The 27,040-nt window shown below is 40.9% G+C and overlaps 2 protein-coding genes and 1 long non-coding RNA gene across 3 annotated transcripts in view; 1 reads left to right on the top strand and 2 right to left on the bottom strand.

The window, feature by feature from the left end:
* Positions 1-20,477, bottom strand: part of gabbr1a (gamma-aminobutyric acid (GABA) B receptor, 1a) — a 59,471-nt gene extending 38,994 nt beyond the window's left edge. The window contains exons 1-7 of the mRNA XM_029450863.1: positions 20,120-20,477; positions 17,357-17,443; positions 17,042-17,106; positions 14,869-15,007; positions 11,917-12,102; positions 9,787-9,804; positions 3,209-3,369 (exon numbers count right to left, since the gene is read on the bottom strand). Coding sequence (XP_029306723.1) covers positions 3,209-3,369; positions 9,787-9,804; positions 11,917-12,102; positions 14,869-15,007; positions 17,042-17,106; positions 17,357-17,435 — 648 coding nt within the window. The 5' untranslated portion in view covers positions 17,436-17,443; positions 20,120-20,477. The remainder of the gene's footprint in view (positions 1-3,208; positions 3,370-9,786; positions 9,805-11,916; positions 12,103-14,868; positions 15,008-17,041; positions 17,107-17,356; positions 17,444-20,119) is intronic.
* Positions 3,369-23,097, top strand: LOC115020854 (uncharacterized). The gene is made up of 3 exons (XR_003833687.1): positions 3,369-3,495; positions 11,987-12,161; positions 22,965-23,097. It is a non-coding gene; the product is annotated as an uncharacterized LOC115020854 (long non-coding RNA).
* sh3bp5la (SH3-binding domain protein 5-like, a) lies at positions 21,082-26,591 on the bottom strand. Its single transcript, XM_029450864.1, is given in 8 exon segments — positions 21,082-22,813; positions 22,815-23,228; positions 23,514-23,687; positions 24,095-24,259; positions 24,496-24,624; positions 25,043-25,105; positions 25,888-26,215; positions 26,500-26,591. Coding segments are annotated over 8 exon segments (1,413 nt in total). The 5' UTR covers positions 26,511-26,591; the 3' UTR covers positions 21,082-22,684.
* Between the last annotated feature and the right edge of the window lie 449 nt (positions 26,592-27,040).

The following is a 27,040-nucleotide window of genomic DNA, read 5'->3' as shown; positions in this document are numbered from 1 at the left end:
TTTAAGTGTTTCTATGGGCGTAAGAAATGAAACCTTTTGGTAACAAAAAGGGAACACGGTGCAGTGAGTCTCCCTTATGAAAAAAGAATTGAGTGAAAACATGGGTGTTGGCAGGTATGCCATAAAGGTTGAGGAATCTCTGCTATTCTTGGAGGTCTGTCTTCTACAACCCCCTGGAGTCATCACCATTTCCACTTTCATTTCTAGCCCTCCTTGGCTCATGATAGCCTTGATTGACGGCCACCGATGTCATTCACATACACATTTACCAACACACACACACACACACACACACACACACAGACACTAAGATCAGTGCAGGTGTGTGTACACGGTCATAACAAAATGCACTCATACGGCTTCACGTAGCCTTGATTGACGGCCACCGATGTCATTCACATACACATTTACCAACACACACACACACACACACACACACACACAGACACTAAGATCAGTGCAGGTGTGTGTACACGGTCATAACAAAATGCACTCATACGGCTTCACGTACACACATGCATGCGCGATATAGCAATGCCACTTCTGTCGCTGTCCTTGTGCTGAAATTCCCCGAGCCAATATCAGTGTCGATGTTAACATGCCTATGCAGCCTTTCCAATCAGTAAAACCCAGTTTGCGAGAACCTTTGAAAGAAACTGAAGGTGCCCTGGGCTGGGGAGAAAGGGAGAAGACACTGGCTCGTCATGATACACTCTCTAATTACACTCCAGATTGAATAGTATAAAAAGAGTGTGAAGAGGGGATAAGATAAGGGCCTGGGGGAAATCCTATGTATTGAATCTCAAAGCATGCACAGCTACATCTCCTAATTTCCTCATAATTACAACTGGCACCCGACTCCAAGCTTGTATGCCAATGCACGACATGCATGAGGACCAGTAATGAATGCTGGTTATGCCACAGTGGATCGGGAAATAGTGTCACGACTGCCAATTAAAATAAAGGGCGGAAGTGAGGGAAGCACCTTGTTTCACCATTTCTCTGTATCTCCACTGTCTCACTCCATCACTGTTAATAATTGATCAAAGTTTGCAGTCTCGGCTTTGATATATCCATGGCAACGGCCTGCGCGGAGAGTGTGTGTCTGCACGTACCGCATGTGTGTGTACGCGTCTGTCCGTGTGTGTGTGTGTGTGTGTGTGTGCAGATCTCAGAAGGCTGTAAATAGTCTGATGCTGTCGCCAGAATAGCCAGAGAAACAAGCCGTTCTGCTACCACAGGGTATCTGCATCCATTAAAGGAACAGGCTGGGATTAAGTGTTGAGCTTCATGAATATTGTATGATGTTGAACAAGCTGATACTGCCGACCCTAAATGGTCACAGACTGGTGTGTGAATGTGTGTTGAGGTCACCTGTTTCCTCCCAATCTAAGTCAAACTTTAATGCATGTGTTGCATTCAAAAACTGCTGTCAGACTTAAAAGATGCTATAAAGGTTCCTCATCATGATAAATTCAGGTCAACCGACTCTGCTGCATAATTACGCTTCTCCAGCCTTGATCTTGAGATGCAAGCAAACAAAGGGCCAGTTACGCCCTTGTCTTAATCTCACAGTTAAACAAAGAGTTGTGCTCACAAGGATGGAGATTCGCTCTCTGACCAAACAAGAATCAGGAGTGAGTCGTAATAACTGCGTGTAAATATCATAGCTAATTAATTCCTATTCCAATAATTGCTCTTCTGCTTCTGAGATATTAAGAGCCTCATTACTATTCCAGCCAGGTGAAAAGCGTTTGCAATGAGAAGGTAAAGGATTCATTCCAAACACACTGTAGTCAGAGTAGGAGCAATAAATTCCCCCCTTGACTTAATTCAAGGAATTAACCAGCGTCACTCAGACAATGTTGTAGCAGCCTCTTTGAGCTGTTCTATTCAAAGGGTCTGCATCTATTTATCGAGCTGGAGGCGCCAGTGACTCCTGAAGCGCAAGGAGTGATGTTTCCCAATCCCTATGAAATCTGTTCATGCCATTGCTCTATCTTTATGTTTATGGCAGCTACATCTGCAGCTGCCTGCTTCACTACACTTGTAATCAGAGGACACACACACACGCATTTGATCTGTTTAGCATTTGATTGAAAAGAACAAGGTGTATGCATAACAGAATGTGAATAAGCATGCACTGTACTATCAGCTCTGCGTACATCCAGCATAAGAATTTGCACACATATTTTCACAGAACTGAAACCTTATTTGTTTCTGTGGTTTGCTTCAAGAGTAACTGTGTTGCCATGCCAACTCTCCCTCTCTCTCTGACACAGACACACACATAAAGACACACACACACACACATACACACACACATACACAAACACACAGTCTCTCTCCCTGCTATTCTGTTTAACAGGATTCCAATGCAGAGCCTTGTACACCAATCAGAATAAAGCTCGTAGCAAATTTCTAACCAGTCCCAGTACAGTTAACTGTTTGGTGCCTCGGCCACTCTCCAGGCAGAGACAGAGGGGATAGCCAGTAATTGTTTTCATGTGTCTCCACTCATCCTGCTGTTGAGAAAAATGGTTACTTTTGGGGGGAAAACTTTCAGAATAACAATTAGGACAGGCAGCAACAAGGCGCAAATAGAAGATAAATAACGTGCTTTTTGATTAAAGTATATGTCAGTGTAGTAGGTGGTAATCTGGGGCAGCGAGGGGGAAATGAAAGCAGTCGGGAGGCGGATATTGGATTTATAGTGGCTGATAATGCTGACATTTTAAAATACCACCACGATTAATGATTGATGAGCAACAAGCAGGAGGTGTGTTTGTTCATTTAACACTAAACCAGCACTGCACATGGCATGGCAGCCCCCTTTGTCAAGTAGAGAAGAGGACTTGAGGTTTAGTTATCAGCACGGTGACCTTTAATGAAAGCTCCTCTTTGAGATCTGTGACTTGGGAAACAGTGGGTGTTCCTACAAATTAAATTAAAAAGGTAGCCTGTCCAGTGACATTTAATGTACCTTCCATGAGAAAAAACCAAGGTGGGAAATATAATGAGCTACTTAAAGTGAGAAAACATTGTTTCATTGCAAGAGGAAGCATCAACATGAAACACAAGTGATGACAAATGAAATCCAGCACACTTCAAATGACAGAGTTAGTTATAAGTTGAGAGGCATATGATTAGATCCCACTGAATGACACCACACATCACTTAAGTGCGCACCTCCTCCACATGCACTCACCATGCTGTCGTAGTGGATGAGCTCCAACTCGTAGTCGGGCAGGATGTCGGTCCTGTTGTTTACCAGGTCCATGGCCATCTGAGCGGAGGGCATACACGCCTGCCCACCGGGCCAGCCTCCGCTCATGGGGAACAGCGCTCCGATGTACAGCTTCTTCTTGCCTGCGGACGGCCGTGGCCAGAGGAGGAGAAGGACGATGAGAGATGCCTGGAGGAGGAACATCGCATGTCCGCGGGATGCGCGAGTAACCCGCGGAGGACTTCTGCAAACCACCAGCATGGTTCAAGGTGAGCTGAACTGAAGCCGGGGTGCTGCAGCGGAGCCAAGCCGGGAAAAGCTTATTTTATATGCGAATTCTGCAACTAAAATGTAAGTAAGAGCAACACGTGTCCGGCACCTTTACGCAGGATTGAGTGTGGATTTAACGTTTAGCTTTGCAGGTAGGATGTAAACCATCTATTTACTTTTAATTGCACGTGTTTGGCGAATCGAGTAAATCATTAAATCGGCATATAATTTAGCATATTGCATGGTTAATTATACATGGCATGCTCGATATTTTCGGGACAAAGTCAAACACAGTTCATTCAGCCTTTACTAGCGACCATGTGAGGACACGCTGCTGCTCGCCTCGAGATGCTCATCAGTCAAGTTCCAGTCCTGTAATCCAGCTCATATCTATGCAATTCCACACATTTGGAGTGACTAAACTAACGCATCGCTTTCTGCTTGCAATCAATCATGAATATTGGAGAGCGCATCCCTTCCTCACGAGTTATACGCAAAAAAAGGACGCGCGAATTAGACACTGGAGTCGGCGCAGAACACGTCAACCGGGTCAAATGAGTGTGGATTGGGAGCTGCAGCTAAAAAAATAATACAACAACTAGAGTTTGAAGTGAGAACAGAAGCAGCGGAAATAGCAGGCAGCATTTCCCCCCCCCCTTTAACGCATCCGTATTCCAACAGATGAAACGATCTGCCGCGGAAAAGCAGGCGCGCCAAAGCTCTGCGTCTGATCCACTGCAGCACCGGCAGGCTGACAGTGTGTGTGAGAGAGAGAGGAGAGAGAGTGTGCCAGGCCAAATCTGAAATGTATGCTGAGAGCAGGAGGGAGGGAGAGAGAGAGAGACTGAGAGAGATGGGTGAGTGGTTGGGAGGGGGCTCTGGGCAAAATGTCCTCAAAGATTTTCTATTGAGTTACACGCTGAGCTTAAACAGTTACATCCATTCCACAAGAGTCCCACACAACCTCATTTTGTCACATTTACTTCTTTGCATTTGGCTTCTTACTCCCAGCAATTGCAGCAGCTGCTGGCTCACACTGTAGGCTAGTGCATCCATGTCCAATTTGTAATCAGTGCATCAGTTCCATGAGGCTGAACAGTGACATTGCCTGGTTAAAAGGACAACTTTAACAACTAATAAACATCTACAGAGTCAGATTTGTTTTCTCCAAGTGAGCATTCATTTGGTCTTTTGCAGGTCTGGGGGATATAGGGAAAAGCAATACCACAACATCAATGATGACTTTATGGTAAATGACATATAATAGTCAAACTGATGTAATGCATGGTTCTGTTCCCGTGTTCTCCTTTCAATATGCTCTCAATGACAACGCGACCATGTTCACCATCTTACTGTAGCGTGCTACCAGTCAAGATAATGAAAAACCTTCTTGCAATTCCTCCCGAGGGGAATATACCATATGTGTACCATATGTCACGGCAATCCATCCTATAGTTGTGGAAACATTTCACCAAAGATGCTCTATAACAACACCAATGGTATGCAATGATATACACCTCCTCTCTCCTAAGTGGGCGCGGTCGTAATATATGTGACTTGTGAAAATATACTTTGGTGACTATTGCGCGAATCGGTCATAATCTGCGTTCACGTCTCCTACGCGGTTAAATAGACTCACTAGTCTCCTAAACGAGCAGAGGTGAAACCCATGTGACACAGATGAAGGAAAGTGACTCTCAGTGCGCCGTCTCCTTTCTGAACCGTCTCCGATTTCACTAAAACACACAAATATCAACTTCATGCTGGTGCTAAAAGAAAAGTCAGGGGTTCACCAATGTCAGGAGAACACATCCCCTGGGAAACATGAATGTCTGTACAAAGTTTCCTGCCAATCCATCAAATATTCGTTCAGATATATTTCAATCTAGACCGAAGTTGTGAACCATCTGGAGAGCTGGTGCTATTGTTAAAGAAAACCTATTCCCCTCTGAGGACCTTACTATAGTCATTTAAATGCTGCTAGGTATGTGTAACCTTTAGCCTGGTTTTACAATGAATACCTAGATGTCGTTTGACCTTCAAATCAATAACTTGCTTACTCGTCCAGCACACACGAGCAGTGAGCAGCTCTGTAACAACCTCTGCTAATTCTCCTCTCCACAGCAAAGTCTATAAAGTGCTACAGAAGCAGCTTTGAGAAATCAGCAAAAACTGTGGCAGGCGGTATCAATCATTGCCGATTCTATTTCATTTCATTTCATTTCATTTCTGGAATCAGTGATTTAGTTAGTGTTGACAAACGAGTGTGGACTCCCTGTACACCTGTTTGAACCCTCTGGTGGCTTCTAGCACAGTTCTGTGTGTAATTCTGACACACAAAGACTGTGCGACCATGCACTCACACCATCTGACACAGACACAAGCACACACGCAGAGTCCTTTAAGCCTTTATAGTTCAAACTGAATGACAGTCCTTCTCTTAAAATAACTGTAGATGTTTTTGTCACATTCTGCCGCCATCATTTGATATCGATGGAAACTTTGATGGGATGTTACAGCAGAAGGTTAACAGCTCGGTATCTAAGAACAATACTTTGCCAGCAATATTTTTATGCCATTTTCAAATGCAGCCTATTTGGATTATTAAATTCACTTTTATTCCATTTCATGGTCGTGTTTTTGTAGTTTCTGTGTAAGCGCTCTAATTGCAATGTAATGTCAGTGTTAAAGTTCCCTTTGAAAATTACTTATTGCAGCAATTGAGAAGAAGACCATTATTTCTCCAGTCTAAATTAAAAACCCTCTGTAGTTAGGCGATAGAATATGACTATTATATAACTCTGGTTCATTACCCAAATCTCATTATCTGGATATGTCCATGTAGAGAGCTATTCAGATACAGCTGCTAACAAGCCCTCACAGGCTGAGGTGAGTGTAGTGATCATCTACTGGCATTTGCCTTCAACTTCCACCTCCACCTCCTCGCTGCCACCCTGTGACCCATCCAACGCACTATCAATTATTCAGCCGTGAACTTTCATGCTTTTTTTTTTTTTTGGCTCTATAATCCCACAGCCAACACATGCAATAGGCACCGACATTGGGCAGCGCAGTATTAACAACCCCCGTTGTGGCAAATGACCCATTGAGAGGAGACATTACCTGTGGCACAGCCAACTAAAGATGCACCGGAGACATGCGCTTCTTTAACGAGGGCCATGTGCTGTATGTTTGTGCGTCTGCAGAAATGACCTGTTTTCCTCCTGGCAGATACGTGTTAGTGAGCAAATACTGTTTTTTCAATGTACCCTTTTTTAAACACAATCACCAGATTACATTTTCCTCCACCTGCAGAGCACATGTTGCTTAGGGAGCGATCCAAATCATTGTGAAAATGCTCTGACAAAATACATATTGTGTAAAATCAATCAGACTGTTTCAATTCCCAAGACGCTGCTATTTTGTAGACGTAAGGCTTTCCCACAATGCTGACGGTACAAGTCAGTTTCATTCTCTTTGTGCAGAGATCAGAGACTGTGGTCAAAGACTATATCATAATCTGTTCTTTGTGTTTGTCTAACTTTGCTCAGTTGTAACAGATGGGCAAGGTGTAAACGTGGCTGTATATACACATTGCAGGGCCAGCATTATATTAGCATTCATTTTGGCCAGCGTGCTATAAAAATACAGTTCATCATGCAGTAAAAAAGCTCCATATTCGATACAGTATCATCATTACATAATTTGTCCAGCAGCAGCACACCACACACTACCTTTGTTTCCAATACTCTGCAGCACCTCCGTTATTAGAGTAGTATATCATGCTCGAGTATCAGGGTGGAGGGGAGTTAAGACAAATAAGTTAATTGTTTGACTCCCCTGTAACTAGGGCAGAGCTTTATAGCAACATGTGGTATTTTTAAGAATCCAGATATGAAAAAAAGGAATAGCTTCGGCCACATTACCATCCGAATGTTTTCACTGCATCAATCCCAAGGATACAAACCCATCTTTTAAAAGGATGAGGGTGGCAATATTTTGTCTTATTTATAAGTACTAGTGCTGTCTGTGTTGCCGTCTAATATATCTTATTCCTTTGTGCCATAGAGATCCATAGTTGTCAAAAAACTATTAAAAACACATCAATGAGCCTTCATGTGCTTTGATTACGATGAACACAGGCACTGTAGTTTATTTTTGAGTCAGCCCCACAGACACTGTCCTGCTGCTGTAAATACTCCCTAATGCAATAAATGTGTATTATTTCAGTCCATTAATCCAACAAATGCTGTTTATTTGGCAACATTTGCTTATGACTAGCCGTTTTTATTAAATTATTCTATTGAAAATCATATTTAGTGTGGCAGTATTTTCTCTAGTGAACATGAACATGAAGTTTTGAACACAAATGGGAGATGGACAAATGCATTATTGGTTTAGGAAAGAAAAATAAACTTATATTTAGAATAATGCCTTTTTCTTTAACGCCTGTTAGCACTTCTATGTTCTAAAATACAATAACCTTAAAACAATTACATAGATGACTCAATAGAATTATAAAAAAGATATAATACAGAGTAGGCCCAACATGTAGATATACATATTTATATTAATAAACATGGATAGAAACAGTTTGTGGCTTTGCACTGACTGTGTAGCTTTACCGGGGTTTTGTTATACTGCACTCGAAGAAAACAGAAACTAGAGATGCAATTCTACTGCATATATGTGCGCACACACACATACAGACTCAGGGTAGAGCAGACACAGACAGGAGCAGGGTATTAACCTTTCTCCCGCTGAGGAGGCAGTAAGTGGGTGGTGATGGCACATGGAGTGGAGAGCGAAAGAGAGAGAGCAGAGCCAGGAGGAGGTCACAATTGAGACAGTAGATGGACATTTCTATTTGAGGAAGCAGTGTTCTCTGCTGCTTTGTTAATTATACGTTTGTCAAGTCTGTCTGTGACATTTGGAAAGTTTTTTTTTGTTTAAAACCAACCTCTAGGATTACTTGCATGAAACTATATATCGACTTCAGTGTGTGCATGAGCAGTGTGTGCATGAGCAGTATGAGGGAACAGTACAGGTCTATGTCTAATTCATTAGAGTAACTGTGCAGTGTTGTGATCCTTCCAAGGACTGTAGCAAGTGTATGATTCAATATCTGGCCAATTGCTAATGTGGTGACATAACTGTGCAAGAGGGAGAGCCATCGTGCAACATTAATGCATGTGTTCATCGTCCTTGTTAGGGATTAGATCAAAAGGCTGCACGAGTAGATGTTTTGACCCTTATTCATTTTCAGAAATGACCTGCTGCAAACTTGTTAAAATCCCTCTTACTCCTAGTGAAGGACAAGGAGTGTAGCAAAAACCATTAGCAACAAACTAATACAATGTTTTGTTCATTAAAACTAATTACCTAAAGACATAAGGGGGTTACTATGGATGAGTTGAGTTGGAAATGCTAGCTCATTAATGATGATTATGAGCAAATTAAATCGTCTTTATCTTCTCTCTCGGTGCTTTGATTCATAAAAGAAAGATTTTCTCAATACTCAAGGGTAGAAAAATAATGTTCCTCACGTTAATGGAGAGGTAACGGGGAAATGGCATCAGCTATTATGTATGTGTTCTAATACTAGATATGAAAACTAATTTATTTACCTGAGTGCACGACCTTAATAATCTTGTTTCTCAGAGCAGAAACAATCTTTAATTGGACAATATGTTCATATAGAAAGTTTAATTTTCCCAATGAATGAGTTGTTTCAGCTGGATTTGAACGGGCACTTCATGGACAACAGCTTGTCAGTACTTTAGGCAGCTGCTGCCCTCGTGTGGCGACAGTACACCTTGCATCTGCAGCACAGTACTGCACAATAAATCAAAGATCTCTGTGTGTACAGTTACATTCAGGCTCATTGCTATTAGCTATAGAAACAGGCAGGTTTAATGGTCTCCCTAAAGAAGAAAGACTGTTTCTTATGTGTATGTATTTTATTATATGATTATTTAGAGGCTAACTTTACTTTACGTAAAATGTCTTTCATTTCTAATGAGTTTTTTTCGGGATTGATTATTTTTAAAAAGGAAGGGAACCTTGTTTGTGTCAGATTTGATTTGTTAAGCTTTGTTAAGCAGAAGCAATGTTGTAATGTAATGTTATACTTAATTAAGAGATTCATGTCATACTAATGTTTCACCACTGCAACTGTATGTTGTGGTGTCATATAAATCCATGTTGGCTGGTCACTTGTATGTACATGACAACAGGTAGTAGGATTTGGTTAGCATGGACATGATAGTAGGAATGAAAAAGATTCCTACCTGTGTAGTTTCTGTCATCTTTGGCAAACACGGGGAAAAAAGGGAAAAAAGGACATTTGATTAAAAAACACAATTCATGTGGAAACAGATCAGGTAACGAGGAGATCATACTGCTTCTGCATTTCATGGAAATCCTGATGTTTTTCAATTATGATAATGTATTATTTGTAGATGTGGTGCAGTAAAACTCTATTTATTCCCCCCACTAGATGGCAGTGACACAGCACTGTAGTTGTAGTGTTGGTTGGATGCTGAGCAGTAATTTCCTGGCATGAGGTCTCCTCATGTGGTAGATGTTATGTAATCCAATGATATTTCACAGGAACACCATAAAAAACAGAAAAACCTTTAAATCTCAAATAGTTATATTGTGTAGCGCCCGTAGAGAAACTTAATGAGAAGAATTAAACATAATCAGAGTACATTATAAATAGAATATATGAGCAGCTTCTTTTTATTATACAATAAGTCGCCTACTTTCAGTTGCCCAGTCCGACTGTGCTGATAATTCCCTCTTTCATTCCCTTTTAATAACACCATTCCCATAGCTCAAAACTCCTCTGATGACCAGGTGGCAATCTCATTTCTTTCAGTTCTTTGTTTCATCTATGTGTGTATTTCTTTTTCTTTTTTTTAAATCCTCAATTATTTGCGCTAATTTGGACAAATCTTTTCAGACATGCCAACTGTTGTAACTGAGAACACACGTGGGTGTGGATGATATCACAAATATCCACTCGCATCCTCCTACATTCATTGAGTATTTATCCTATTACGTTTAAAAATCAGCTTTTAACTTGTATTCTTGTTCATTTTACCTGCCTGTGCCAATGGTACAAACTGCCCTCTGTGGATCACCATCCGATTGGTCGGATCATTTACTGCCTAGCAACCATGTTTCATCGCTGGGAGAGCAGGTGTTTGTAATTATCTGTCACCGTTAAAGCCTCGTGTTCCCATTTTTGTGAGGCGGCCATGTCTGTGTGGTGAGATGGACGTGTTCTGTTTATTTGAATACAATGTATATTACTGCCAATAATAAACAAATTAGGGATTTCTATACATTTAATGGGGCTGTAACTAATCCATAATATTCATTATAGATTAATTAATCAATCGATTTCGACAATTAAATGTCAGAAAGTTATACAAATAGGGCCTACCTGTTATATTCAGCAGGTAATGTCTTTAAATTGCTTGTTTTATCTTATCAACTGAACATTTTTCAGTTTATCAGTGTTATATGAGAGGCATTTTATACTGTTTCTATTGCCTGTAACTCTCAAAGATCAGCTGCTGTTACTGTCTTGGAAATTGTTTTATGTTCACAACTTTTCATCACATAAGGATATAATTTGGAACAACAATAATATCCCTGTTAACAATAAAAGTGTATATAAAGAGAACTGGATTGAAAGTGGTACAATCTTTGTAACAACTTTGTTTGATGATAAAAGTCATCTTTATAGTATAATATCATAACTATATCAAAAGTATTTTCCTGTTAAATATAAGGAATTAGTTTCCGTAATAAGGGCTATATATATATATATATATATATATATATATATATATATATATATATATATATATGTATATTCCCATAGGTACAAGAGAGTTAATGAAATGTCCCTTAGGCCAGTGGTCCCCAACCTTTTTGATCTGAGGTACAGTTGAACTGTCAATATTTAGGTTGGATTGGTCAATCGTAGGCTACTGCCACTGCTTGGAGTGAAGCTGTATGTTTCAACCATTTATCCAATTACATTTAGCTAACTAGTTCAACCGTTTATCCATTAACGTTACTTTTAACAAACTATTGACAAAAAAAGGTATCATATATGACAAAGAAAAAGCATCTAATCCTCACATTTGAGAAGCTGGAAGCATCATTTGGCTGAAAAGTTGACTTAAAGGTTAGGGTGGTGATGGCCTAGTGGAAGGCGTTATTGTGGCATAAATGTTCACTGAATGTTTACTAGACTGGCTGCAGTGATAATGTCATTAATCACAGTCTGTGTTGTCATTTCGCCTGCTGACATCCCACCATACAGCATCATTTTCTTAATTCTACTGAAAATGGGAGCTTAATGTAAAATCTCATTTCGTCACGCTGGTTTAGAAACTCACAGAGGCAGGTTGGTTTAGGCGCGTCCCACTTTCCCAGTTTAGTGCAATGGCTTATATTTCTGCCCTCCAGGATGAAGCCGGCGTGGCAGCTGTAATGGAGCACTGTCCCCTCCACTGGCGGCCCGGGGGGCTTCACCGTCACTCTGCCGTTCTCTAGGGAGGTCCACACCCGCGGACACAGCAGCACTGGGAACCAGAATAACCACGAAAGAGAGGGAGGCAGAGACACAGAGAGTTATAGAAAGGTAAATGCATAATAACTGGACGATGGAGTCGCAGGTACACTAACATTTATCAGAAGTAAACACACTTATGATGGGGAACAAATGTTATTGGTTGTCAAAACTCTCAGTAAGTGTGGCCAAATAACCAGCACAGTCGAACTTTTTGTTGCCACTTGGGGGCAGCAGAACACAACTTATTACAACCTTATAAAGTTGTTATGGTAAACATGTTCGCTAGACATCCAGCAGAGCAGACAGGGAAACATCAGCATTCATTTAGACTCATGTTTCTGGACACCTTATGAATGGAAGTCAAACATTCACACCAATATTTCATTTATATATGATTCATTAATTCCCCTTCGTTTCCTGAATCAACTAACGTTAACGCTATTCATTCCCAACATGTACAGGATGTAGAAATTATTTTGTTTGTGCACATAAACTTTCCTTGTGAACATCTGTGAAACATACCGGGCATTAAACCAGACTCTGATTCTGATTCATATAGGTTTTAAAACATCGTCCTTTATTTACCAAGCTTATTTCATGTCTTCTGGTTATTGCTGCTGCTGACTCAGAAGACGCTTGTTCAGTGTGTACAAATGAAGGAATATACAGAACATAACATTTTCCTCCAACATGTGAACAAGCACTAGGTAAAATACAAATGAGCAAAAAAGGTCAAACAGATGCTTTGCCAACATCGGAGGGGTCGAGGAGAATAAAGATCTTATTGTATTAAGTTACCAGTAAGAAACATCGGGCTACACTTAAGCCAACATTTGGGATGTTAGCTTGCTACTTTACAGCCTCCATTTCTCTTAGTTTGGTTTTCTGACAAAATGGCTAAGCTCTTGAATATAATTTGTTGAGCTGCCGAGTTTGTAGAATCTTCCTTCCAGCATGTGAGCACATAATAAAACTCCAATCTGCACATTGCAGCTTGTGCTCTTACATAAGCCAGAGAAAACAAAAATCCTGCTTTAGAGAATATACTCTTGAGGGGGGAAAAAAATCCACTGATGTTAAATGTGAACTGAAAGAACAAAAACAGGAGATATAACAGGGGATTTGATTGGATCTGTGGCCTTATTCTCAGAGGCGAAATTAGAAATTAAAATTAGAGTAGAAATTACATTCAAGCCTCACTGTCCAATAACAACATTTGGAGCAAAAACACAGTAACAGTTAAGACGTATGTGTATGTAGTGGCAGTAAACAGCTTAAATTATATAAAATAATACATAAGTAATTGAGTTATCATACACATATACTAGAATAATACCTATTAATCTAAATGTAAGCACTCCAAAGCAATACCCAGAAAGCATCAGCCAAAAGTATTCTCTATGGGGGTATCACAGATAAGTTCACATTTGCATCTATTTATTTATAAAGCCCTTCATCAGGCACACGGACCTCATCAGAGTGTCCAAACAGAAATGCTAAGCAGCAATCAACAGGACTAAACAAGCAAAATAACAAACCTATTCATAGATCCAAATTCAACAAAACAAAGTAGGTTTACAAGCTCTGCTTGGTGGCATGTCACCTGTACAGCAAGAGAAAGCTTTCACTGGGATAATTTGTGTCCAATCAACCTAAATGTGTGACTACATAATCCCAACTCAAAGGTTCACTTACTAGCTTTTTCAAAGCTTTATATCGCATCTCACGGTTTTCACAGATGGTCTTTTTTGGTCGGATGTCTCCTTGATCTTTCCCTGGCCGTCCACTGACTCCTGATGACTCGATGACTTCTCACATGTTGTGACTGGTCTTCACAGAAAACTGCTTTCTGTGTTAATTCCATTTATTGCAGGGATGTGGTTGACAGCTCAAAAACGTTGGTTAGTTTAACTTTTATTCCAGTACAACAGCAACTATTTAAAGCGTAATAATCTATATTTTATGACAACACAAAGTGAAAAGGAGCACTCTTAGTGCTGAAGAGAATTATCTCATGAATCGGTGGCTCCCCTCGGCGTTACAGAGCTTTACGGTGAGTTTCAGCTCATTGTTTAGCTGCCGCGCTACAACTTTACTGCTCTGATCCTGCTCTCACAGCGCAGCTTTTGGCTGCAGCTGGCAGCTTTTTATCAGCAAAAAGTTTTAAAAAGTCACTGTACAATGCCTGCTCAGCACCAAATAGCAGACAGTCACCGTTAAAGAGAAGCTGGTGAACAGTGTGGAGCATTTAGCAGCTGAAGAGACAGATATTTCCCTCAGGAGTTGGTAGAGACCAAAAACAGAGCAAAAAGAGAGAGATTATTGGACGTATCATGCGGAACACAAACACGACTCCAACTGAATGCTAATGTTGCTCTGTAACTGCAGGTTCACCATATCGACTCAAAAGTGATTATGTGTAAATGATGTGTTGTGTCTTGTTGAATAATGATTGGAGGTAATGAAGGAAACCACAACAAGAAAAGATTGGGGTTTGATTTTATGTAAGCTTGATTTAAGTTTGCATTACTACTGATACAAATGACACCAATCCAAGTCCTCAAAAAGGTAAGAGTGAAGGTTGCACAGTACTTCACACTTTCCTCTGTGTTTATGGGCTTTATTCATATTATTTAATTGTAACTTAATTTGATATTGATTAAATACCGAACATGTAAGCACTCATTACAAACATAATTGTTTTGAAAGGGGTGAGATAAGGAAGGGGGGAGGACGGGATAAAAAGGGGATGAGAATTAGACCAAAAAGGACTTACAACATCTACTGTGCAGCGTCAAGTCCGTCCATGTGCCGTTGGGTAAGCACTTCCTGACCTTGGGGCCCACAATCACCCGGTTTCCTCTGCAGATGTACTCTATCTCATAGTCCACCGGGAGGATCTGCACACTGCGGATCTGTAAGAGAGACACAGAGAGATTGGAAGAAGGAGAGACAGTAATTAAAGCATGATTGATGCTCTCTCATACCAGGTTTCCCTCTTCAGTCTCAATGCAGTAGCCTCTGTTGTCATATGGCTGTGACAATAAAGTTTTAGTAGGGAGAACATTTCATGGCGATATTGTCTGAATTGATGGGCTATAACACTCTGAATTACACCTTCTGTCTGGTTGGGGGAGGAGGGATATAAGCAGTATTGCTCCATGATTCAACTGCATATATGTTCACTGTGTAAATGTTTAGAGAGGTGCAGTTAGATTTCAAACATTTGAATGTCTCAGTTGACGAGTGTGTTGTCCTTCTTACACTTTGAAACTGCACCAATCTCTCTTCTTATTTGAGTGTGGCTGCATTATAGAAATAATTACAATTTTGTAAGCTTTAAAATGCATTGTTATCCTCACCTGGATGTCTGACCTCCACTGTGCAGAATGATGTATGTGCTGAGCCAGTTTCTCTGTGCTCACCTTGAATCTCAGTTTAACACACGTACATGAGTTTAATTTCGTCTTGATTATCACAACTAAATTGGAAGTCAGTCGTGGTCCAATATGCAAGTTAGACAGTGTGAGGTGGAAACATGTAACGTTCCAGCGCACATACACTGAGAATTGACTTTTCAGCGAAGTAGGAGACATCTTGTGCCATTTAGTTATTTATTCTGTACTAAAAATTACAAATAGACACAAGATAGTGAAGATTAGACACAATTTATTTTAAAAAATAAAGGGGTAATCGAGGCATTGATTATTTCACAGGTATGGGTATTTGCTTAAATCTCACTTGCATGCCATTGGGTTAGTCAGACAAGCCAAACATTGTGTAAACATTTTTCAAACCCACATAACTTTATTTAAAATTCTAATGTAGATCCCAAAGTTTCCAAGGATATATATGATAGATACACCAGATATGTCAGGCTAAATTTGGGGGAAATATGTGTAAAATGATGCATAAAACATTTAGATATTTTACATGTGATGCAATGGTGCAGTAGTAGGCCTATATATACAGTATGATATCACACAGTGGGATAAGGGATCAATAATTGAGGGAATACGCATATTTTGTTACAGTTGGACAGAGCCAGGCTAGCAGTTTCCCCCTGATTGAGTCTTTATGCTAAGCTAAGATAAGCAGCATTTTTATTGCAGACAGTGAGTGGTATCAATCTTCCTGTCAAAGCAAGAAAGATAATATGCATATTTCTCAAAATGTCAAACTATTCCTTTAAGTTTAAAATGAATCCTTACTTTTTACTCATAATGTAATAGTAATGTCAGCTGATAACTCAAGTTATTCTTCTTGGACGTTGTTACATCATTAGTCGATATTATTATATCATTAGCTAAAATAACTCTCATCATATGGAGTAATATTCACTAATTTGTATTAAAGCTTGGGTAGGTAACATTGGAGAAACCAGCAAGGGTAAGCTACATTTGAACAATTATCCAACCGAAAAACCCAGCCCAATGTTGCCAACTCTTTACAATGAACGTAGCTAGTACTCAGCTGTCAAGCTAGCAGCTCGTGGAAGACTTCGGTGACGCGCGATGAGTGCACGAGCAGAGTGCGCGCAGGTACGTAGACCGGATGTATTAAGAGAACAGGTACGCAGGTAGTTTGACAGGCAGGTCGGCCGTCCAATCTTTTCATTTTGGCCGAAAAAAAATATTGGATAGTCCAGCCGCAGATAACGGATTGCTTTTCTATGTTTTTTGTCAGAGCATTTGATTTATTGATAGCTGTCAGGATGTAAAGAGTATTTGAACACACTTAACAAAAAATGTTTTTAAAACACATTACCCACCTTAACTTTAACGTTATTGTTGCCACTTAAATTACAGTTAGCAAATACAGTATCCACTGCTTTATACTTCCTATGTTGTGTTTTTATTTTGAAAATGTTCAAGCCAACTGTGGTTTAATGGGCTTAATTTGACAGATGAAGTTGTGTAATTCAGATTCAGAGCAGTAATTCTCTGTACCTGTTCCTGTGTCAGACCTCTGTAGCGGATCCCCCCATCCCTGGGAGGCCGAATGATACCACAGCCTGGAAAAAAAGAGAAGAATGAATGACGAAAAGAGCAGACAGGGAAAAGCTCTGTCTGCAGATAATGTAGATATATTACAGCAACATGACAGATTGTCAATGTAACTGATGCCTTCCCTGCTGCACAAATTACAGTGCTTCATTCAGGTCACTTAGCAATGTCTGCGGAGTTACTTCTGTCCATTAAGGCATATTATAAACACACACACACATTCACACATGTATTCAGTCACAAACACACACAAATTACCTCCAGTTGATGAATTATGTATGGGCACAACGAAAGATGGAAGAGCATAGAGAATAGTCAGAAACAATAGGAGTGCCATCTCTGGATCTGAAAGAGAAGGAAGAGAGAGAGGTTTTTTAAGTAGGGAAGTGTGATTGGGAAATTGAGCTTCTTTTTTTGGAGCAACAAAGAGGAAAGGAGAGACAAAGAGAAAAGGGTTACTGAGAAAATATTCTCTCAGTATTACAGCTACACTCTCAGTTCTCAGATACAGTCATTTTTGGTCCACTGCTGTCTGTTCTTCTAAAAAGGGATGCATCCACTTCTTTGGCAAAAATGCTGCCTAACTGTGCACAGAGCGCATGAGCTGCAAGATGAGTCCACTTTTCTTCCCCTGCTTCTATTTGTATTTACCTTGCAGACAGTCCAGGTTCAGTATAGCCAGCTTGGCTTCCTTTCAAAAGCCCTCTGTACAAAGTTTCATCTTAGGTTTTGATGGCTGATACTGATATTTGTGCAAAAAGGCTGCCCATAGAAACATTTCACGCCAAGACAGACTCAATATATTTCATAGTTTTCTTCATGTCAGGGTAGAAAAGAACAGTTTGCAGACATGCAGATACAAAAGCTCCCCATTGCAAAGCGGAAAGGTGCTTTTATGTGTGTTGACAGATTTTTAAAGGAACAATTACCCACCACACCTATTCACTGCTGGGGAAACTCTGGGACAATTCTCCATTGATTAGGCTTTGCACTCCTCTATGCTAACATTGTCAGACCTACAAAAAAAAGGTTGATGCAGCAGAACCAGAGATCTCGTACTTTATAATTCAATGCACTCTTCTTCCTTGTTAAAACATTACATTACCCACTGTGCAACTTGACCACTGACATCACTTGAGGCAAGTTATCAGACTTCAAACAGCTCTCTCTGGAGCCACAAAAGGCTTTATTTTGTTCACATATGCAGTAGTACTCCCCAAGATCTGTAAACAGACTTTGATGTTTATAATCAGAGGAGTTCCCATGAATTAACAATTAATTCAATAAATAATATCTGCAATATCAACAAATAACAAATAGAAAATAGTGTCCCAATGTATGAGCAAACTATTACATTAATTTAACCCTACTTAATGTGCAGAAAGACTCTGTGTGCTTTACAAAAAATAGTGAAATGACAGGCCACTTGGCTGCCACACTTGCTGCCTAACCTGCAGATTTCATGAGTACAGAATGAGCGTGATATGCAAACAAGCAAAAAGTCAAAAGACCCTTAAGTCCCGTGAGCCACAGCGCCTCGAGTGCTTGCACAAACACAACTGACTGTATCAATGATAAACACACACTATATAGCTGTTCATTTGCAGTTTTGAATAATAAATGTTGCTTTATGACGCTGTTACACATGCACAAATATAAACACATACAAATACTCTCACACTTAACAAGGCAGTAAGGGGGTGAAGGGAGTGTGTGCGTGCGTGTGTGTGTGCGTGCGTGCGTGCGTGCGTGTGTGTGATGAAGAGGGAAGATGGGTAGGGGGCAAAACAAAGCAAAGCACCACAGTGAGGGAGACAGATGGCAGCGAGGCTTGCTTGTGGGAGACAGACAAACTCTGCTGGATCCTTCATTAGCATTATCTAGTGTATTTTTAGAGTTCACTGAGAAGAGTGTGTATCATGTGTGTGTTGGTGTGTGCAGGGGGGGGGGGGTGTTGGCAGCGTACAGTGCGTGCTTTTGTCCTGTGAGGGAAGGAGAGAAGGGGGAGGCAGTAGAGAGAAAAAAGGGGGAAATAGAAGGACAGCCCAGCAGGAGTCATTAATATCAGCGATCACACACTGAGCCGGATAAAAGCAAACTATGTGAGTGAGTCTAGCACGGATGAAGCAGCCTATCCAGCATAAATCCAGCTAACTCCATCAGCGTTGTGGCAGCAGCGGCACTGAGCAGACAGGGGGAAGGGGGCCAGTCGACTAGCCTCAAGCTTTAAATGCAATTAAGGCTTCAGCACCACGGACAGCGCCTTTTCTGCTCCAGGAACACTGCAGCCTTGTGCAACATCTTGTAATGGAAAAATAAACACCTACAGCCCATCCACATCCACCTCTAATGTTGCACAGACACTGCCTACTTCCTTGTGTGTTTATAATTCCGGAAGCTGCAATGGAAAGGGATGTTCCGGTCCATTTCAGCACCAAAGACAGCTTCATGCTGAGACGCATGTAGTTGCTATTTTCAAGCTCAGAGCAGGGCCACACGGGGACCACGCACATAGACCCAGATGCTGTATTTTGTGCATGGCTGAGCATGAACTGCTGAAACGTGAGGGTCACAGTAAGGGTGCCACCAACCGTATGCTGCCGGTAGTTACTTCTCGGCTGTTGACAAGGGAATCCGTGATGGCCTGTAGAGCAAGGCCGACCATATTAACAAGCCCGTACAGTCCTCAAATGAATGGATCTCAAAAGTAGCGTCTTAAATCACATATTACCTCATTAAACCCGTTGTGTGTTGTTTAAAAAGGTGCAACATCTCATCCTGCTATCGTCTCTTTCTAAAGCATAAAAAGACATCTTGCATGAAGGAAATCAAAACAAATCTGGCCTGTGCCAATCGAATATGAATGGCCTTTGCATACAAAATGAAGAACGTGTGTGGCATCTGTCTAGATTATCTGCATGGGAAATGGAGCATTTTCTGAATAAATGTAGTCTAATATTGCGACCTACAGTAATAGTAGCCCCTAGCCCCCTGAGGCAAAGCTGTAGCATGTGTACTTACTATTAGTTTCGATGCGCTCAGTCAATATAACAGTTCGTCCTCCAGGGTGGATCCGCCAGGGAAAGCCCAACGTCGGATTATTTGGTAAAAATATGCATCTTTACAACGGTTTTATGGCTATATTAGTATGGCTATCAATGTGCAAGCTGCTCCGCTCGTAAACAGAATGTTACAAAAACGAGACGTATCTTATTCGGGTTTTTTCTATGTATTGCAGTTACGCATGGCAAAGGTAAGAAATGACAAAAATCCATACAAAAAATATACATGCACTATATACAAACGCATCCCCATAAACGACGAAACACCGATTCACCACACTCCCTCCTTTTTTTCTCTCTTCCCTTACAATCTTGAGCTAATTCACGACGTCATGATGGAGACGCACCGTGCGTAACAGTCCCTCTCACGCATTTATCTGATCCTCCCCCCCTCCCCTCCTTTCCAAGATGAAACGCGCTAAGGTCTGGGCCCACGAATGTAAAATATCAAAAAATGAATCTTACGAGGAGGCTTTGGGTTTACGATAAGCTTGTGGATTTATCCCCGTTAATAATTATATCACGGCAGGACTAGATACGGATGGAGGTGCAGATATGGCGCTGTAGTATTAACAGTGCCTACATTGTTAAGCCTTTTCCTAAATCCCTTTGGAGTTAAGTCGACCAAGCAAAAAGCAGTCATTTCTACAACACTGGTCATCTATTAAATCAAAGCCCATCGCCTCCTTCATCTTCCTCTTTTGTCTTTTGTACCATCCTCTGCACCTCTTCTGCCATCTATTCTGAGATCCTGCTTCATATTTATGTTGCTGCTGAATAATTGAAGCAAGGCTGGGGATGACACAACCTCTTCCACTGTCTCTCACCATCTCTCTTCCTGCATCAGTAAAAACCTGCCTCTCGACATACAATAAGTTTACAAGATATCAAACACTTGAAAATGTGTGAATCACACAAGCCCAAGAAGTATGATCTGGTTTATTGATTATAGATATGACATACATTGGATAGCATTCGGACTAATTCACAAATGCCATTAAAACGGTGGAGACTAATTATTAAGACAGGAGTGAAGGTGAACTGCGACAATGATTAAATACACATGACAAACTGTGAGTATTCATAACATCTGTACAACAAAACATGTCAAACATTCAAATCAGTTAACACATGTAACTGTACAAGTCAATATCTTCCAGCTTTGTAATAATTACATACATTTACAAGTCATTTCTTGACTTCATCGTTTTGCATCGTACACTTTGACAATCAAAGTACAATATCATTAAAGCAAAATACAGAAACCAAAACAGAAAAATAAATTATAACTCTTCAAGTCTCATCGGCAGGGAGACTTCGATTATTAAAAATAAACAAAAATAAAGTATCATAAAAGGGCACAGACTTGTTCTTTAAATGGTTGTAAACAGAACTACAGATGAGTTTACAACAAAGTGCTACTCATGCTAAATGTGTTGCTTGTTCTGTGTCAAGGCACACTTCAAATTAGAAGGGCGAATATTTTTTTGAAAGGAAATCAAAAGAGGAAACCACTTATACAAATGTAAACAATATTCAAATAATACAAATTTGGAAAAGGCCTTTGCACCAAAAGACTACAGCATAGCGACAGAAAAGAAAACATGGGTGCAGCTTTATCATCTTAGCATTAATGTTGTCAGTTTTTGTTTCAGCATATAGCCCTGAATACATGTCATAAATGTCAGTTTAGATAGCGAACAAGGAGTGCATGCTGTCGGAGTGTAAAGAGTCTTTATCATCCTCAGACTTCATTCATTAATCATTTCAGGAATTTTCAAAAAACGCATTCTCTCGTGCCAAAAATAACAAAAGCACTGCTTGCAGCATGTTACTGTAAATAAATATACGAAATGTGAATTCAAACATGCTTTCACTCTGCACTGACAGAACCGTTTTTGTCATTTTTCCCTGCACGCCAACATGATGAGGGTGGTTACGAGTCTGGGTCTCGGTGTGTATGGAGAGACCCTGCGACCCCTCTACCTTGAAGCAGTCGCTAATAAGTATAATAAGACTCGACAGGACTGGAAAGGTAACAACGGAGGGTTTTGTTTTCACTCGTCTCACCAAATTAGATCAACGATTAGCCTGGGACTCTAAGAAATTACACTTTTTGAAACATGCCTGCTCAATCAGGGCTTTTGATCAATCTTCGCTGTTCCTTCATGCACAAGGAACAAATTCTACCCAGAATTCCTCAGAGGGAGTGAATACACAGCATACTTTGTCCTGGAGGGTTGAAAGCTCTTTAGATTCTATTAGTGTTCTAACTAGGCTGCAATATTAACTATCGATCAGTGTCAGCTTTAGGATAATGTGTTGTCAGTCAAAGTATGTGTGCTAATTTACACCATCATATCATTCACATAGAACTGCATCACTCCAGTTTTACATTTGCAGCTAATTCACTGTCTTACACTTTGGTTGGTACCTGTGTGTTAGGGATATTCACCCTAATTTGCACTTTCATGATAACTCGTACTTTTGCAGTATTTTTAGCCGTTTTACATCTATGACAGCCTCACAAACTGAAGCTTCGGTGGTGCTGCTTGTAGAACTGCTGCTGGCGCTCTTTGGCAGCTGTTTCCGCCAGCTTGTCTCTTCTATCCATCACTCCACCTCTCTCTTTCTCCCCCTCATCCCCAGTCACAGCTCCCTACATCACTGAGGTCCCCGAGGTGCTCAATGGAATCATATTTCTCCAAGTCGGAAGCGATGGTCTGCAGGCTGAAGACCGAAAGGGAATCCGACCCCGCTCGCTCCCGCTCCTTTTCATTCTCCTTCTCCTTGTATTTCTCCAGGTCGATGGCTGCGTCCACTCGATCCGTCCCCGTCGCACCACTGCCGCATGCCCCACCTTCTTTCTTAACTTTGATATCGGACTCGGCTCCAACAGGGGGACTCCGCCCAGCGCAGACAGTGGTGCGTCTTCCCTCGGCCTGGTCCCTCCCCCTCAGAGCGTGGATCTGCTCACTGATTTTTTCCAAGTTTCGTAAGGCCATGGAGTAGCGGGTTTTTACTTTGGCTACGTGCTGTTCCAGCTGCAGCACTTTGGCCTTGTTCTCCTAAAGTCACACAGAGGGCACAGAAACTTTAATCATCAATTTCAACATTGATTTTATGCCATAACCTACGAGCGACCTCTACTAAATCTATAACGTACAGAATATATAAGAGCATTTTTGCCAACTCAGCAGCATATTTACAACGCAGCAACTAAACAACTGATTTTTTCTTGTGAGAATGGGAATCTGGGAGTGACGGAGAACAAAGTACATGCCCAGAACATCTTGTACGTGTTCAAGGTTTTACACAACAGGTATTTAATGGGCTCTGTATGTTTGCATTACCTCAAGAATGTGGTTGAACTGGGCCTTGAGCTCAAAGTAAGGTTTGGATTTCACAATGACTCTTTTGAGGGACTTTTGCAGCGTCTGGACCCGAGCCTCTGCCTCCTGACAGGCGTGTGTGACACGCATGTGCTCCCTCTCACTGCGGAGTCGCTCCTCCTCGGCTTCGTTCACCTGCGAGAGACACGCATGAATAGAGGGCGCGCGCGCACACACACACACACACACACACACACACACACACACACACACACACACACACACACACACACACACACACACACACACACACACACACACTCTTTTAACAAGACTATTCCTCTTTAGTTTGGTACATGTAAAATGCTATAATAAACAACAAGGTCATCGACTTAAACTGATTAAGTCTCTTGTTTTATTCCTATGTCACTATCCACTATGTTTTAGACAATGTTTTGTTCCTTGTACCTTTCAGTGAATGTTTACCAGCTTAAAAACCCATAACATCCCATTTGAGACACCACAACCATGCACCTATTGTTCATGGCCCACTCTACAGAGGTCTGGTGTCATTGTACTATACATGTGTGCATGTTTGTTACCTTAGAGGTAGCGTGGTTGAGCATCTCCTGCCAGGTGGGATCCAGGGTGTTCTTGCCATCAGCCATCAAGCCCTGCTCTGCCACGTAGACCATCTCCCTGGCAGCTGTGTGCATGGAGACCGCTCTCTCATAGCTCAACGCTGCCTTCTGGGTCTCCTGCTGTGCCTACAGAGAGCAGACAAAACATTTATAGTCTACAGAAGTGGAATATGACAAGGACACGACCCCGAGTTCTGTTGATTTCAATTAAAATCCGATCTGTCAAACTGTATTTGTAAATCTTAGATTTTGATTTAAAATGCTTGAAGTTCAATGAAATTAAGGAGAAACAGGTAAGTAAAAGGAAAGCAAAAAACATTGCTTTTTACTTAAAAAGGTATGTGCATATTGTTTGTGTGTACCTCTTTTGCAAGGCGACGAGCTTCATAGTAGGGTCTCGCTTTCTCTATGCAGCCACCAAGCTGAGAGCTATGAGCATTTAGCTTCCTGGCAGACTCTGTGAGAATTTTCCGGTACCCTGATCTGGCATCCTGGATGGTTAATGCATGAAAATGACAAGATTAGATTTACCTGAATGGACTGACTGATTAGATTCCACACAGGAGTCCGGCCGCCACTCAGCAATCAACTCACTCGAGTGTCAAACGCCAACAACACCAAAACATTTTCCATTTTAAGGGTTCTGAGTTTTGCAAACGTTATTTTTAAATGACTTACAAAACAAATTAACATATTGATGAGCACTGTCTGGGTAATAAAATATTCAACAACAGAGAAAGACTCTCAAGCTATTCCTAAGGTGGTAGTAAGTCACATTTCGTTTTGTCAAACACAAAGCGTTTTTTATTAAAAAGCGTTTTCCATATTTTTCAGTCATGTGTAGGAAGACTGAACAAATGCCCCTAATTAGGTGGAACGTGTACAAATAATTCTGCATTTTTTACTTACATCCAACTGCAGCTCCAGTCTATTAATTTCTGCACTTGCTTCATTGAGATGCTCCAACTCCTCCTGTGGGGAAAAGGAAAAATGATGTGCTGCTCCAGGCCCTTAATAATTAACAACTAGAAAATATAAATTGTATATTCCTGTAACAAATACAGTCTGGGTGAAATTAGCTCCAGTTTAAGTATCATGGATTATCTCTACATTTAAATGTAATAACGCTGGAATTGTTTGAATGTAATGATAATGCAGGGAGGCTGCAAACTGGGGCTGGAATTATATGTACTTCACAGGTATGTTATGGTGCAATAGACATGTCGGTGCAATTAACTGACAAGATAAATCACCTTTGATCTGACAACCGGATTTGCAGATTATGTATTAAACAAATGCAAATCTGTGAACACTGAGATACATGGGTTTAAATAGTAAACATATTTTCATTCCCTTCTGTTCTTAATCGTCGTTTTCAGTCATTGTCCTTAATTGTCGTTTCATTTACTGTTCGTAGTGGTTGTTTGTCATTGTTAGTTTCTATGCCTGTATTAGTATTAGACTGTTGCGTTATTATTTCTGAAGGGCTGCAAACTAGCTATGGCTAGAAAACCAAGCCTACACACTACACCGGTTGCATTTTATTTAAATGTAACAATGCCTACAGGTATTGTACCTGTCAAATTAATAAAAAAGTAATACAATGCACATATTAGACACATAGTTTAGCTATCTCTCCATTAGGCTTAACCAAAACTATTCCAGTATTGCAGGTACCGTTTACAATAACTACATCATGGATGTTATTCGGAAGTTAAATGACCACACACACACACACAACACATGTGTCATACCTGGATTCTGGGGTCCAGTTCCTCCTCATAGGGGCTGTGTAATTGCTCTCCCACTCCTTTTTGTTTTTCACTTTCACCATCCTCGCAGGTGTCCCTGATCACAGTCTCTAGTGCTGTTCCATTAGTTTCGGCAGCTTTGCCCTCCTCGTCCCCACGAGGAATAGCCTCCTCCCTCCAGTCCCCCGTGTCTGAGTCCCCGGACCCGGCCGGGCTCTCTCGCAAGTCCCCTGGCTCCATTCCAGGCCACACCGTTTTGCTATCAGCGGCGTTAGCTAAGGTTGCTTTGCCAGCAGCAAACGTGGTGGATAATAAACCTAAAAGCCAAGTCCTGTTAACAACGGTTGTGTTAATCAGCAGGGGTAAATAATAAAATACTAACAGTGTAGGCTAGTGTTGTTGAGTTTGGTATCTGCCATATCAAATCACACCGAAACACGAACCCACCGCACAGCTAGCCTAGCCTGCAGACTAGCACGCTAACACCGTCAGTGAGAATATGACGGTTACTTTACAGCAAACAGGTGAGAACAGATAGCTATCATGAGATGAAAAGTAAAAGGAGGCCCATCAGTATGTCCCCCCATCACATGTGTTTTTTCATCCATCTCTTACCGGTTCTTCATTACTTTAGCTAGGCCAGCTAGCTAGCGGTTTCGGTCTCACATCATCATTAGAAATGAAGTAAACAGAGGAAACCTAACGGAAGGCGCTAACTGTTTTTGGCCACGTCGGAGACCGTAGAGACACACACACACACACGCGAACACACACACTATACTATAACAGATGATACAGCCATGATATGAAATTAAACTAATCCCTGTGTTCTGGAAATGTATATCAGTAAACTGTGCCAAAGACATTTGTTGATTTAACTTAATTTTGAACATAGAAGTAATATTTTCTAATCCATCTCATTATATTTTCTGCAAAGTTTTACATTCATAGATGTACATTTACTAAAGTATCATGTCTTTTATAAGAAACCTTTAACTATAAAGGCCTATTAAGACAATAACTTAATATAAAAACTGTGCTCCCACTTATTCTGTATACTTTCAACCCTTAATTGAAGCTCTAATGGATATGCTTAAGTAATATATTTATACCAACCACTCCACATCTTTATGGCTGCACCATATCGTTATATGAA

The sequence above is a fragment of the Cottoperca gobio genome, chromosome 16, assembly GCF_900634415.1.
Source record: "Cottoperca gobio chromosome 16, fCotGob3.1, whole genome shotgun sequence".
Lineage (NCBI taxonomy): Eukaryota > Metazoa > Chordata > Actinopteri > Perciformes > Bovichtidae > Cottoperca > Cottoperca gobio.
The sequence above is the reverse complement of the archived record's forward strand: the minus strand, read 5'-3'. Positions and strand labels throughout refer to the sequence as shown.